Consider the following 14,808-nt stretch of genomic DNA (forward strand, 5'->3'; position numbering starts at 1 on the left):
CTGTTATAGATTTTTTTCTTTTAGTGATTTACTCTAGCAAACTAAAATATATATTCCTAAAATATAGGAAATATATAAAATATATATTCCTGAAATATAAATAAATTCTCATTTTAGGAAGTAATTAGGTTTAAGGTCTAGGCTAAATTTTATGGCAACATGTAAACTTTCTTGGTATTTTCTAACTCATCCAGACACAGGATTTCTGAAGAAATATCCCTAACAAAGAAGACCACTTCTGTGCTAGACCTTCGCTTTTAGCACCTCAATCAAAATCTAGAGTCAAATGTTATCGGCAAGGTTACAAGTTGGTACAGTTTTTCTAGAAGGCAAATAGGCAATATGTATCAAATGTTTATAAAATTAATAGCCCCATAAGCCCAGAAATTTTACTTTTAGAAATTCACCATAACAAAATGACAGGGGAATTTGTATAAACATCTTGATGTGAGGAGAGTCAATGTTACATGTTAAATTGTTGAAAATGTGAATGGAATGTTAATATGCAACAATAGTAGGTCTGGTTAAATGAATTATAAATTATAAAGCTGTGTATATATATATATATATATATATATATATATACACACATATATGATGTTTTCATTAAAAATTATTATAAAATGCATTTAGTGGCATAACGGAAAATGTTTCAAATATATTAAGATTTAAGATTAAAATGGAAATAATAGTAATCAAAAAGTTTATCTAAAATGTATATATATATATATTTAAATATATATACACACAGGAAGAAAGAAGGAGAGGAAGAGAGCATATAGGAAGCGGTTCACAGCAGCAAATGACATTATAAGGCCTTGTAATGTTTTTCATGTGTGGGTCTTTATTTAATTTTCTGTTATAAACATAAATAAATTATATATTCAGTAAAGAAGAATTCTTCATTTTTGAGAGGTATAGAGAGATTCGGAATTAGGGCTATGCCTTCTTAGCATATAGGGAATGGAACAAACAGAAGCAGGCCTCACTACCCTGTATCGATTTTAAATAGTCTTAATATATTTAAAATGAAGCCACTTCTAACACATGAAGTCAAGCCGCTATGGCACTCAGGCTGCAGAGCTCATGAGCAACACTGAGCAGAGCCATTAGCTGGTCCTCTTGGAAGCCCTCTGATCCTGTATGATCGGAGAGAGAAGCTTTCAACTGCTGTTAGCTTCTTCAGAAACAGGCCCGGAAGACACCCCAAGTGCCACTACCATCTTCACTTTGCTCCTAAACCTAAAGTGTTATAATATTAAACTAAAGTCTTTCTTACTTGATATTATCATCAAAATTTCAGCCATTTATATAAAAGTAACTACTTGTGAGTCATGGCTTTTCTTCTTTTCTAGCCTAGGGTTTAAAAAGGTGTCTATCAAGAAGAAAAGAATACTAAGTGTCTTACTTTCATCATATGATGAAATTATGGACACATTTCTCAGGAAAATTCTACTGCCAGGGGGTGGGGAGAGTCAGAGAAGACTTGGAGGAAACCTGCTAGAAAGGGGGCTTCCAAGAGGACCCTTGACTTTGACTTGATTAGGAAACTGCTCAATTACAAACCAGTGACCTCCAAGTAAACTTCTAGAACACAGTCTACCCCTAAATGTGGGGCTGCCTACTGGAAAGGCTGTTATAGGCCAGCCCTGTTCAAGACAAGTAAACTCTTTTGGGACCAAATATTCATGACAGACCCATCCACCTTCTAGTCCCAGAAGACTGACTAGATTCCCAGGAATGGAAGCATTATTATTGGCCAGTTCAAGTCAATATTCTTGCAGTTTCCTGGGCCTTCTCTGTATGCCATTTTTCTTGCACTTGGGTGATCACCATGTGGCCATAATAATTTGTGTAAGAAGAGGAATAATGAGATTGAAATTAAGGGCATGGGATATAAGATGATTACATGAGGCACCAGCCTATCCTCTAAGTGGGGTTTCTCTGTGCCTCATCATGAAGCCCAGTATGGAAAGGAAAAGGTGAATACAAAGAATACTGGTCCTTACTCAGCAATTTTCACAAAGGGCACTTAGTGATTCTGAGCCTCAGTTTCCTTTCCTGTCAAAAGAGATGGCCAGATTCGATTACAACTCAAATCCCTTCTGGCTCTAAAATATCACAGTGTGACTGGCTTGACAGACTTAGCCAATCAAAAGACTTCTCTGCACTAGGTGAACCCAAATATTTCATGGCATAAACACTGGGAGACAGAGACAACACGCACCAAAGGTGACTGGTACTCATCATTTCAGAAACAGTATACTTCTGTTCATTACTTCTGCTGCTTTATGAATATTTAACTACTAACCATCCTAGAGGAAGACACAAGAGAACTTGTGAACATAGTACTTTAAACCACGTACTGTATATCATACATTGGCTGAAAGGAGTCCAACCCGTAGAGACCTGTTCTTCTTACAAAGCCCCTAGAGTTGCTCGGAGAAGAGCAGTTTTCAACTTCTTTACCATTACTTATGCTCAATGGAGCAAGTCGCACACACGGCCAAGCCTCATTTTGCACAGTAAGAGTAAAAAACACACAACTTCTGTGTAAACCATAGTATAAACCACTTACTTTTGTATATTGATGTAATCTGCTACACCTACATGTGATTTAGATTTCTAGCAGATAAGAAAGTGTTACTCAAAGAAGCTTTTAAAAAGAAGGTGTATCAAGTTTAACATTTTGAAAATGAGTAAGTTTTGTAGCATCCAAAGAAGAGTTTTAGGCCATGCTTTGCCTCCTTATATAAGAGCAATGCTACATAATAAAAAGTATATTATAACCAATAAAAGATGATCTTATATCTTTGTAATTTGGGGCTATTAGCTAACATATTACTATAGGATGTGGAGAGAGAAAAGAAGGTCAGATGCTTAAAATATTTTATCAGGGGATCATCAGCAAATGTTTTAAATCAGCTCTATATCACGGGATGGCTAATATGTGTATCCCTAGGATTATAAAGTTTTCTTGCTCAGCCATTTTCTTTATATGTACAGTGCTATTTAGCAAGAGGAAGAAGAGTTATATTCCAGTGCCATCCAATTGCACCTACTTAGCGATTGATGAATGAGTGAATGAATAACAGCCATAGGTGCGCAAAATGCATGGCCAGAAAATTTGGAGAAGGAGCAGGATGACATTGGAGTGCACAAAGTTGGACCAGGTAAATGATAAGCCTAAGCAAAGATAATGCCATGAAACTTCACCAGCTCTCTTAGACAACGCTGTGTTCCCACAAGCAAAATTAACTAGCAAGGCATGTTTAACTTCACATTTCCCCACAAGCAGAGAAGAGAAACAGTAAGAAAGCTAACCTAAGAAAGCTTTATTTGTGTGCCTGTGAAATAATCTACCCCAGGAGGGTGACAAGAGTTTCCTTTTAAACAAGAAATACACTGTCATACTCTTTGATGACCCCAGGTTACACTTTGCCCCAAGCAGATGATCAGGATGGATTCGTTTCCTTCCATTCAAGACAGAAATCCCTGACAGCTCCTGAGGTGCCACTTTCTACCACCCGTCTTAGTACATTCATTTCCATGCAGGGCCCCTAAAAATAGGTCACACCAAGCCCTTCGCACAGCCGTACAAAGCCACTAAGTGGGAACTCCAGCTCGGCACTCTCTCATGGGTATTTTCAGCCTGTGTGATCTTTGTCTTCTCTATCACATTATCCAATGTCACATATTATGTAAAACGCAGGACAAGAGTAGCTTGCTGGGATGTGTCACACGTTGCAACCACTGAGATACTATATTTCAGAGCAGTTATTTTGTTTCATATTGAATCCAACAAAAACATGGCCAGTAATTTCTCCTTCAGAAAATATTTTAAACACTAATAATAATCATTAAGTAATTAATAAATAAGAATTAATGTTAATGGAAGCTATTTATAATTATTGGAGATCCAATATTTCAAAAGCATAGTCATGAATGAACTTCTGCTATGTACCAAAATGTGTAAAAATCATATAAACATAGCTTCATACTAGGAAACCAGACACAGACAGGAAGTAAGTACCCTATAGATCCATTTTAACAAAGCCTTGAAACAGGTCATTTACAATCTATGTGGCTGAGAGGCAGGAGAGAGCTTGCCCTTGGTAGTAGCCAAGCCAAGTGAGGCCCAACAGTTTGGAGGAGTTACTTATGGTCTCTTTCCTGCTCAGTGCTGGTTGCATGAGTATGTTTAGCTAGGAAAAAGTAATTTATCCGAACCCTTTTGATACATGCATTTTTTTAGTATCCATATTATGGCTCAATAAAAGTTAAAAATGCTTTAGTGAAGAAAGAAAAAGAAATGTTTCTGAAGCACAAAGTTTTCAAGTTGGCTTCCATTCTTTTAATTAAAAAAAGTCCAAATGTTCAACTTATCTTCTTAAAGAGGCCATTAAACCACACAGACAAACAGCAGTCAGCATGAATCAAGGAACCAGTGTGTTTGACCTTGGACAAAGCCATTTAGCTTTTCAGGCCACTTTCTATTCCATAGAAAGAGGGGGTAGAATTAGGTGCTGTCTGTGTGCATTTTTTGAATAAACGATATGAAGGAATCTTCCAAATCAAAATTTCAGTATTTTTATCCTTGGTTCAAATTCCATTGTTGAAGGGTGTCTTTGGTTAGGTTTGACAATGTGGTCCCTTTCTCTAGGAACACGGGGCATGGGTTAGAATAATACATGTCTGTCATGCAGGACCCATCTTTGAGGTCTCAAGCAAGCTACTTACATTATCTGAAGCTGAAATATGTAATCTATAAAATAGCAATAGATATAACTACTGGACATATTTGGTGTTAGGGTTATGAGACGTATGTAAATCCAGAGCTTGGTATACAACAATACTCAATGATGGTACCTGTTATTTCTGCACAAACATTTAAAAGTCAATTTAAAATCAAGCAATATTGTAGTAGGTCCATGGGTTTGCTCTTTGTATGGCTTCTTTGTTCACAAAAAAGGATACAAACAAAAAGACCTAGAAGCCACACAGAGCAGACGTTCTCTTTAAGTCCTATGTTAAGCTGACTTTCTATGCATGACAGAATCATCACAAGTGGTAGGATGCCAAATGCCTGTTGGTTTCTCTGCTTATCTGAACAAAGCCAAAGAGCAGCCTCATACCAGTCCTGACCTGGCTCTAACTCTAAAGAGACTAGAAGCAGCAAGCTCAGGGAACAGTTTTGTTTCCAACACGCTGGCCACCAAGCTATTTGAGCCAAAATTCTTTCAAGAATTTTCTGTGAAGAAGCAGGGCACTTATATGATGCATGGAAACTGACTAGATGCCACGAGCTTGCCAATATGGGAGGAGCAGCAAAGGATCAAGTGCTGTTAGACGATGACATCTGAAATGCACACAGAAGGAAATGGAAAACAAAGCCGCAGGACCAAAGCAACTCAACAGAAAGTCGATTTTGCCCCCAGTGGCCTATCAACTAAACTGTCTTAACACTCACTCTTCTCAAAAATTTGTGATCAGTCATATAATCACTTTTTAAATTGATAAAATGACATGAAGGATATGTTACATTTTGTCTTCTGTACTTAAGTGTATTTGTAAACTAATTTCTCTGTGTAATGGAATGCTGACAACCCAGGATAGAAGTTGAAAGCTGCATAGGCCGGTATAGCAGCTACTAGTAACACAGGGCTACTGAGCACTTGAAATGGCACCAGTCAAAATTGAGACGCTCTATAAATGTAAAATATGGGTACAATTTGAAAGTCTTAATATGAAAAACAGAATGTAAAGTATTTCAGTAATTTATAGACTACATATTGACAAAATATCTTGGAAATACTGCGCTAAGTAAAACATTAAAATTTGATTTATCTTTTTAAAATGTAGTTACCACAAAATTTTCAATTACACATGTGATAGTGCATAACATTCCCATTCAACAGGGCAAAACCTTTAAAGTTTTGCATTTAGCCTTTCAGTGATACTATAGCTACAAATCAAATTAATGAATTATGGGGTCAGTGAATTGGGGAATTAAAAAAAACAAAAACAAAAAAGAAGGGCCATAGAGGTACACAACTCTAGGGGGCAGCACTGGCATCTATCTGTGGCCAGTGATCCTTAGGGCTTCACGGTGGGCAGTTTGAATTTGGTCCATTCTGTATACTCCATTTTCCCTGCAGAATCATTAGGAATCCCTGCTAGAACATCCCTGAGGCAATCCCATAAATCTTTTCAGCACCTTCTACACCTTTTCAAAACATATACATAATAATTAGATGCAAATTTACAAAGTGAGTTCTAGCCAGGCTTTCAGTAGTGAGAGGGTGGAAAATACAGCTGATCCTACTGCAAAATTCTAATAGGATGCCAAAGATGGTTGGAGCATCACCAGGTATGTAAAGTCGGAGATACATACAGGGATGAAATCTTCTCTAGAAGACTGTTTTCATTCTGGAGACTAGAGGCATTTTTCAGAGGATAACATTCACTTTAATTACAAAATGCACCGCCTCTCGCTTCCAAGGGAGAAAAGCCTGTTGTTGCATCTATAATGTAGCCTTAGTTTTGATGCCAAAAATGATTCAGTAAACACAGTTACGTTATGGTGTACTATTTCTTATTCAGTACTCAAATTAATCTCAAGGCAGTGCTGGCATTAATTCAATTTGACGCCTGTACTTAGGATTTCACATAGGTGCCTTCATCCAATTCTTCTTCTCAACTAATAAAATCTTAATTCATGGTAATATATTTATTTCTAGTTCAGTTCATGTTAAGGAGTGCAGTACTTTACAGAAAACTAATTAATATCAATCATATATTATAACACTTTTAATGGTTCAGAGGAAAATCCTACACTGGGGAAAGATTAGATGAACCAGGGGGTCTTAGCCCATCCTATTTACTCTATTTTTAGGATTTGAGAAAAAGATACCAAGTATCATTTCAGATATAAATTTAATTGAAAGTGCACATCACAGTAAACCTGGGAATTAAGAACCTCAGTGATGATCCCTAGGAAGGCATCGATTTGGTGTGACCCAAGGATGTAATTTATACCCTCAGATTCTGTTTTCCACCTATTTTGTGTAACAACCATATAATTTGCACGTCAGTGAAGATATTCAAATTCAGACGCATAGCACTCTTCAAATAAAGAACAATTTCATTAATAGCGAGGCTTTTGTAATAGTAAAACTTCTTTTCTATGCAGCGTTTGGGTAATACTGTTAGCATCATGTTTTCTGTGACTGTGCATGTAGTCAGCGGGACAATTTAAGTGTGAGTCCTTGCTATGATGTAAATGTTACCCCCTCCCATCTTGCAATACAGTGGTCCTCACACCTCCTTAAGCAGCACAATTAAAAGGCCTAACTCTCTCTCATGCATAAGGAGCTGGAACAGTAGGTTATTCTAAATCAGTGGTTTACTCTAAAGAAAATCTTCAAAAAACAAACAAACAAACAAAGCAAAACAACTGCAATAGATCTTGGGAAATGCATGATCATAATATTCAGGTTTTCCAAATTAGGCATTTCATTCACCCTACAGCAACTTGTTTACATTGATACACTACCGGCTTCAAAAAGAAATACAAGCATAGTTCATACTAATCCTTTTGCTTCTTTAATAATATGCATATAAAGCCTCCAAATCAAATATATATATTTTTAAAATTCTTATTGCTAAAAATAAAACAGAACCCCAAACAGCAACAGTATAATGCCTCCTAGGTGCAGAGATAATTCCTCTCAATACTTACCCTCAAAATCGAATCCATAGATGATAAACCCCCAGATGTGTGCCATTCATTGTTCTGCAGTGCAAACATTTGTACCACAAGTTAAGGGAGCACTTGCAACAGGAACTTCCACACGCTACTTTTTAATTCACAAGGGCATGGTGACGTGGGAGGGCACCTCAGAGTGACTGCTCAATGAACTCCACAATAGGGCACAAATCTGAAACCCAATCTTAGCCAGATATGGACGCAAGAGCAAATATGTACAGTATCATGTGCTTTCTAACAGCCCCGAGTCTCGAGGGAGCTCTCTGACATCAGCAGGGAGACAGGTGGTTCCCTTTCCAACTGTGGAAAATAAACCCCAGTGCAGAGGCACTAGGTAAATATAGCAGTACTGTAATTTTTCCTTGGTGCACTCTCCCTCCCTGTGATTTCTGTCCTGTGATGACACTTTAGCCAATGAACCTATTCAAGATGTACTTCCAGGCCAATAACTGACTAAACACTTGCAAGCAGATTCATACTGGCATTAAGGAGACTGATAGAGGGCTCTGTTTTGCTGTCCCAGTTGGTAGAATTGAAGTTTTCCTGCTCTCATTTTATTCGGACTATGTTGTCAAGTGTCTGCCCAAACCTCTGCTGGACTATGTCACCCTTTGGCCCTGGTTATTAATACAACTCAACAGAATGATGGGCAAGAGTCAAATCACCTTAAAATCACATGCACAGGGCTGGTCAATACTAATCATATCCAGTTTGAGTTTGCAAGCTAAAATCAGCTGAGATGTATTAAGCCCTTTGTGGCCACAACTATTTGCTTTTGAATTTAAGAATTACTAGCAGAAGGGCACCCTGTAACGTGTGTATAAAATTACTTAATTCAGCTTCTATTTCCCTTTCTAAACATAGATACTTTTACACTCTGACAGCCGCTGGCTCTTAAAGCATTCTCCTTTTTGTTGTATCTCCTTAGAAACACAAATCTTGTTCCCTGGCAGCGGCAGCGCTAAGTGCTGTACCACATGCCCAAACTCGTTCCCCTCACAGCTTTAATTCACAGTAAGTGGCATGAAAGGAGGTCAGTCCTTCTCAGAAAACACTCCGAGTTCTTTTCGACTTCAGAATCTATTTCAGAAAGCCGCACTCCTCAGCGTGTAAGGAGTGGCTTCCCATTTTGAAACACGGGCCATAACGATTGACAACTTTATGAAATGGTCCGGGAAAGGGGAAACACAGGGAGATGATCCAGTTTCAAGTCCTGATCATAATTCTCCATGAATTCAGGAAACGGTGAGACAAGGAAGTCAGTAACTGCCACCTCTGATAACCTTTTCATTTGGAAACTACTGATGCCATGCATACATGTTATGGGTTTTCTTTCCCAAGGTGTTCATTGAATGCTTAACTCAATAGTGCCATCTTAATCCTGAAAGTTTCCATGGTAACCTACAACTGTACTGAACAAGTCTCAGGAATGGGAAATGAAGCAGTCACCCTGCTTCCCCTACCCTTCAACTTTCAAAGAACGAGGTCTGCTCTGTTTCTCTAGAATCTTTGGGCTAGAGAGGCAGTCATAGTAATAAAGAAATGATACCAACTTGTGGGGAACATGTGCCATGCGCCAAGCACTGTGCTGAGCAGTTATGTGGATTCTATGATTTAATCTTCACACTAGCAGTAGGAGTGAGGACTATTATTATGCTGATTCTAGGGATAAGCTCCCTGAAGTTTACAGAGGTTAAGCAACTTTTAAAGACAGAAAGCTGGTCTGTGTGGGAGACCAGGGGCTCAAAATCAAGTCCTCTCTGACTCCACATAATGACTAAGTTAGACAGAAAAATAGCATTTCTGTCTGTACCCAACAGTCATATAACTTTCCCCACAAAGGAGAAGGAAAAAACATTTTCATGTTCAGGAGGAAAGTTAAATCACCACATGTGTCTAGCTAAAGCCACCAGGGAAATTAGGAAAAGGCAGGACTTAAGAAAACAGCCTACACAGGGCACCCTCCTCTGATCGAAAGACGCTGTTGCTACAAAGTGTCTATGAATTTGATCTGACATATCATTTAAGAGAAGGTACCTTTGTTGGTAGATCAACCGCTGAAGTGAACTTGGAGGGTATTTGATTCAGATCACCAAAGAACACCCCCAAAGGAAACCAACACTCTTATTTTGCTGTCATGCCTCTCCTTCAATGGGAGGAATACCTCTTTTGAAGGTGGCAATTCAAAATGAGGGTAAGAGTAAAGTTCATGGAGAACACATGCAAACTGTATTATGAAGATGTCTATGCTACAAATGTGCCAATGAAAGTCTAGGCCACGAAGTATATTCAAGTACAATACATTCAAGTAATCGAGAACAGATTTCAGCAAATAGACTTCAATTTCGCCTCTTGGTTTCAGTAATAGGGTCAACTTTTTTCCTTTTCTTTTTGTGGGTGGGTGGGTACTGGGAATTAAACTAATAGGATCAATTTTCAATACTTATATCATAATTTATGTTTACAAATATGGTCAAATATGAAGAAGACACATGGTTTAGAACTTTCAAAAAATCATTGTGGCCAGTCTTCAAACAGAGGTGCTAAAATGTGTAGTTTTCTCAGCACAGATTTAGGAAAGTTTTAACAAATCAACTGACTATATTAACATACATACACACACACACACACACACACACACACACACACACACACACAAATATGTAGACTTTGGGAACTTAGTAGTGCCAAGTTTTGTAACAATTATAACTCAGGTCTAGAGTACCTGGGTGGCCATCTGGTCATCTGGTAGCTTGGTGGGCCACTCAATAGGACAGTATTCAAAGTAAAACGTCCCAGACCACAAGATCAGAATGGGCTGCCTCCTCTAATACATTCCTCTGAAACCTTTGTTCTATGCCCAGACCAAAGACAAAATGGGATCTCCTATGGCCATTGGCGAAATAGGCTACTGCCACTGTCACAACTACACCTAAAACAAAAACAAAAACCACAATGATTTCAACATAACCTGGTCAGAATGAAAGTTGCATGCTTTTCATTATGTAATATTCCACTTTCTTTCAAATGGGTACTAATCCAAAGTCACATTCATCTTCCTTTTCTAGATATGCATACTGTGCTGTTAAAAACAAATGTTTCAAAGTAGAATCAGGACTCGGATGCAGAATTCATTGGCTCTGCTGGCTGTGCTTTCAGCAAGGCATACCAGAGACAAGTGAATGTGGAGTTCACTCCAGTCCGTGCTCCCTCAACAGCACAGGTTGAGCTAATTAGCTTTTCTGGGTCTTAGTTCTTTCATGTAGAAAATGGGCACAATGTCTACCTCACAGAATTACCATAGAAATCTGACAGGGTCATTGGAAGGGATGCAGATAAGGAGACTTCCAGTTTACGCTCCTTGCCCTGAGTGTGATACAAATTCTCACTGCTTTTTTTTGTTCAAGTTGTTCAGGTCCAACTGCGACTCTGCTCTCACAGCCTTTCCTCTCCCTCTTTACTAAGGGAATTTCAAAATAAGATGTGTGCAACAAGATTTGTGTACCTTTTATCCCATACAGTGGACATGAGATTTCTGAAGACAAATACGTATGGGAAACAGAGGCTGATACGGATGCCTTGTGCACAGAGAAGAAAGAAAGAAGGACACCTTGCTTTGAGTGTAAAGTGTGCCTGCACAATGAGTATGTAAGTCAGGTCCTTTTCCAGAAATTATGCATGAAAATGGTGACCCTGAAACTTTGTAATGGAGATAAGAATAAGATATGAATCCACAACAAGTCTTAGCCATTTCAGTTTGGACAAATGTCTGAGGGAAACATTACAAATTAACACCTAGTGCCAATATCTGTTTTCAAATTTCTAGCATTTCTCTTGTTATTTATTAGAAAAATCATTACAGATTTAATATTTTTTAAAAATTGAGCTCCCCCCACAAAAAAACCTAGGTGACCTTTCCACTCAGGGAAACTAAACGGAACCGGAAATTGGACAGTTAGATTGTTTGTATGCACTAAAGCTTTCTTTGAATGTCTGCATCATAAAACTACCCTATGAATACCCAGATAGAAAGGAGTAAGATAAATTGGTGACATCAAGAGGATTAATACATTGTCTTTTCTAAATATTATCAATAACCACCACCACTTAGAAGTAGTCAAGAGGAAAGAAAACACCATCCTACTTGGGAAATTAACCACATGGAATCTGTGTTTTCAATTCATGTCTACAGTTATTTATAGTCTCAGACAGTAACTTTAGATGCATCCAAGGTGCAAAATGGACTTCCTTCTCCCTTAGATGAACTCTGTTTAGGACAGGTTGAGTATCTTTTTATCTGAAAGTCTGGGGGTCACAAGCCTTTTAGATCCCTGGATTTTATGATTTTTTTTCTCTTTTTTGCAATATTTACATATAGTTAGCGAGATACGTTGGGGTGGGACTAGAATCTGAACACCAAACATATTTACACTTCCTATGCTCCTTACATACAAAACCTGAAGGAAAATTTACTCAACATTTTGAGCCCTGCTGTGTTCGAAGTGAAACTTGTCACAAGATCAGCTGTAAAATTTTCTACAAGTTGACCCTCAAAAACGTGGCTTTTGGGTTGTCGACTTAGGAATGCTAAGCCTATGAATACTAACTATTCTGTTTTCCTAGCTTGTAAAGATAGACCCTAAAAAGTTGCAGTTAAACTAAAAAGTCTCATTAAGAGACTGAATAGTGTCAAATAATTTCTGTTTCCTTGCTACCATGACAAAACACGTCACAGCTCTCTCATGTAACCCTTGTGCCAGACTGCATGCGTCTGCAGATATGCAGAACACTATAGAAAGAGGGGAAACCTCAATAGAAATGCACTGTGTTGCAAAAGATGGTCTAGCAATGTGCCAGATGTTCAATGTATGTAAGGTTTTCTGAGTATCTTCCCTGAAAACACTTAAAGTATGCAACAATAGTGAGTCTGTTGAGGGAGAAAAGGGTGGGAGTCCAGTAACATTTGAAGATACATCCTATTTAATCTCATAAACATAACCAGGCCCTAAAAAGGCTTTTATAGGCCCCTGCCCCATATGTAATTCAAAGTAAAACTAGGCTCATCACTAAGTAATGTGTGCACAGAGATGACCAATAAAATTCTAATATTTGTCATAAGAGTTATTTCAATGATTACATTAAAAAAGACAATAATAGTCTTTCAAAGAAAAGATTTTGGTGCCCTATACTGGTGCCCTGCTATGCTGGACTCCCTGATCACTAGTTTAGCATAGCATGGAGCAATCCTGTGTGGATGCCAACATGCAAATAAGGGAAAACAGATGAAGTCTGCCAGAATCTTGCCCATCCACTCAGAGGCCCTCCGATACAAGTTCTGGGATGCAGATCAAAAGACTGCAAGAGCCATATTGGAAAAGAGCGTATGAATTCCTCTGGCTATTGGTGATCTGCAGAGGGGGATCATGGGACCCTAGAAAGGCAAGACAAAGGGAAGAGGATAATAAGGGAGAAACCACATACCTTTGGACCTGAGCCAGAACTAAGCTGGGGAACTTCCTAACTCTCTGGATGGATCAAGATACTTAATGTCTCTGAGCCTCTCTAAAACAGAGATGACGTCACTGTCCTCAAGGGTATGTAAGAATCAGACACTTAGGCTGGTACCTGGTAGACATTTGGTAAATTTTCATTCTCCTCAATTCTAAGGGGGCTACAAAATAAAAAGTCCTGGTGACAAATGAAGAATCGTTCGAGGTCCAGTGTAAGCTGCTAAGGGAAATATAAAGAAATAGCTGAGATTTGACTCTCACCCAGATGATGGGTGCACCTGCTAATGTGATCTGATTGTGGAAATTGGTCTTTAACTCACAAAATGCCACAGTCATTAGAAGACCAGAGAAATAAAACACATTTAGTTTAAAATGGAACTAGGTAGTTTTAATCACATATATGATGTAAGTCATGAATCCACTGCTATTCTAAGTGCTTTACAGATGTTATCTTATGAGATGAGAACTATTTGTATGCCTGTTGTTTCTGATGGAGATGCATAGAGTTAAGTAACTTGCTCAAGGTTACACATCTAATGAACAAGAAGGTTGGGATTTGACTCTGGGCAGCCTGGTTGTAGCATGCATGCCCCTAACATGCATCCACACTCCAAACACTAAACTACTTCCCTCTATCACTTGCCCAAGTTAGAGATCTTTACCACTGAAAAGCCTGTGAGCCACTTGAACTACAAAGTTGAGTGCAACCTGGATCCCAGTTATACGAGCCCCACAGTCTAATTGGAAGAATGGAAGTTTTGAGTCTGGGGAGGCAGAGGAATCTATAGCACATAACAAGAAAAACACAGAGGAACAGAGAAGCCCCAGCTGCCCAAAGAGGGTGACGAAGGGGCAGGGGGAATTACAGAAAAAAATATTTTTCTTCCCTTTCCCTGCTAATAACCATTGTCCTCGCAGGATGCGTTTGTAAAAATTGTTTCCCTTGTCACTTTGGTTGATCAGTATAATGATATTTCCCACTGATCTTCTTTACAAGTATGACAAAATGCAATCTATCCACAAAGCATTTATGATCTTGTAAGGTCAGGAACATGAACACAAATAATTCTTATACAAGTTGCCATGTTTTGTGGTTATGACCTGACATCTTAAGATGACAAGCATGATATATAGGATCCTGACAAAAATCACACAGCCAATTCTGGGGATTTCGGATGGTCTTCCTAAGGGCCACCTAAAGACTGAAAGTATTAGCTGTTAATTATTGATAAACAGAGATAAAATATCAGGAATTTAACCGAGAAACACAAGTCAAGCTGCAATTAATAACTTTCCAGCTGGACAAAATATTGATGATGGCCATTAAAAACTAAAAAATTAAAAGTGAATGTGAATTCATCAAGAAATACATGCTGAAATGTGTATCTTTAAACAGGCTAATTTTTATTATGGTGGTAAGATCCTTTAACATAAGATATACCTTAAACTTTTATGTGTATGAGTCAGTATTTTTAACTATATGTGTAATGCCATAGAGCACATCTCCAGAACTTAATCATCTTGCATGAC

General features: G+C 38.2%; 1 protein-coding gene across 2 annotated transcripts in view; it reads right to left on the bottom strand.

Annotated features, from left to right (window-relative positions):
• Ppargc1a (PPARG coactivator 1 alpha) overlaps positions 1 to 14,808 on the bottom strand; it is a 447,934-nt gene that overhangs the window by 102,709 nt on the left and 330,417 nt on the right. Inside the window, exon 1 of one of the 2 annotated variants that reach the window (XM_033758828.1) lies at positions 7,742 to 7,799. The exons of the other annotated variant lie outside the window; for it this stretch is intronic. Coding sequence (XP_033614719.1) covers positions 7,742 to 7,759 — 18 coding nt within the window. The 5' untranslated portion in view covers positions 7,760 to 7,799. Of the gene's footprint in view, positions 1 to 7,741; positions 7,800 to 14,808 lie in introns of those variants that run through there. 2 annotated transcript variants of the gene reach the window in all.

This window comes from Fukomys damarensis, unplaced genomic scaffold (genome assembly GCF_012274545.1).
Source record: "Fukomys damarensis isolate Sample0158 unplaced genomic scaffold, DMR_v1.0_HiC HiC_scaffold_35, whole genome shotgun sequence".
Classification (NCBI taxonomy): Eukaryota; Metazoa; Chordata; class Mammalia; order Rodentia; family Bathyergidae; genus Fukomys; species Fukomys damarensis.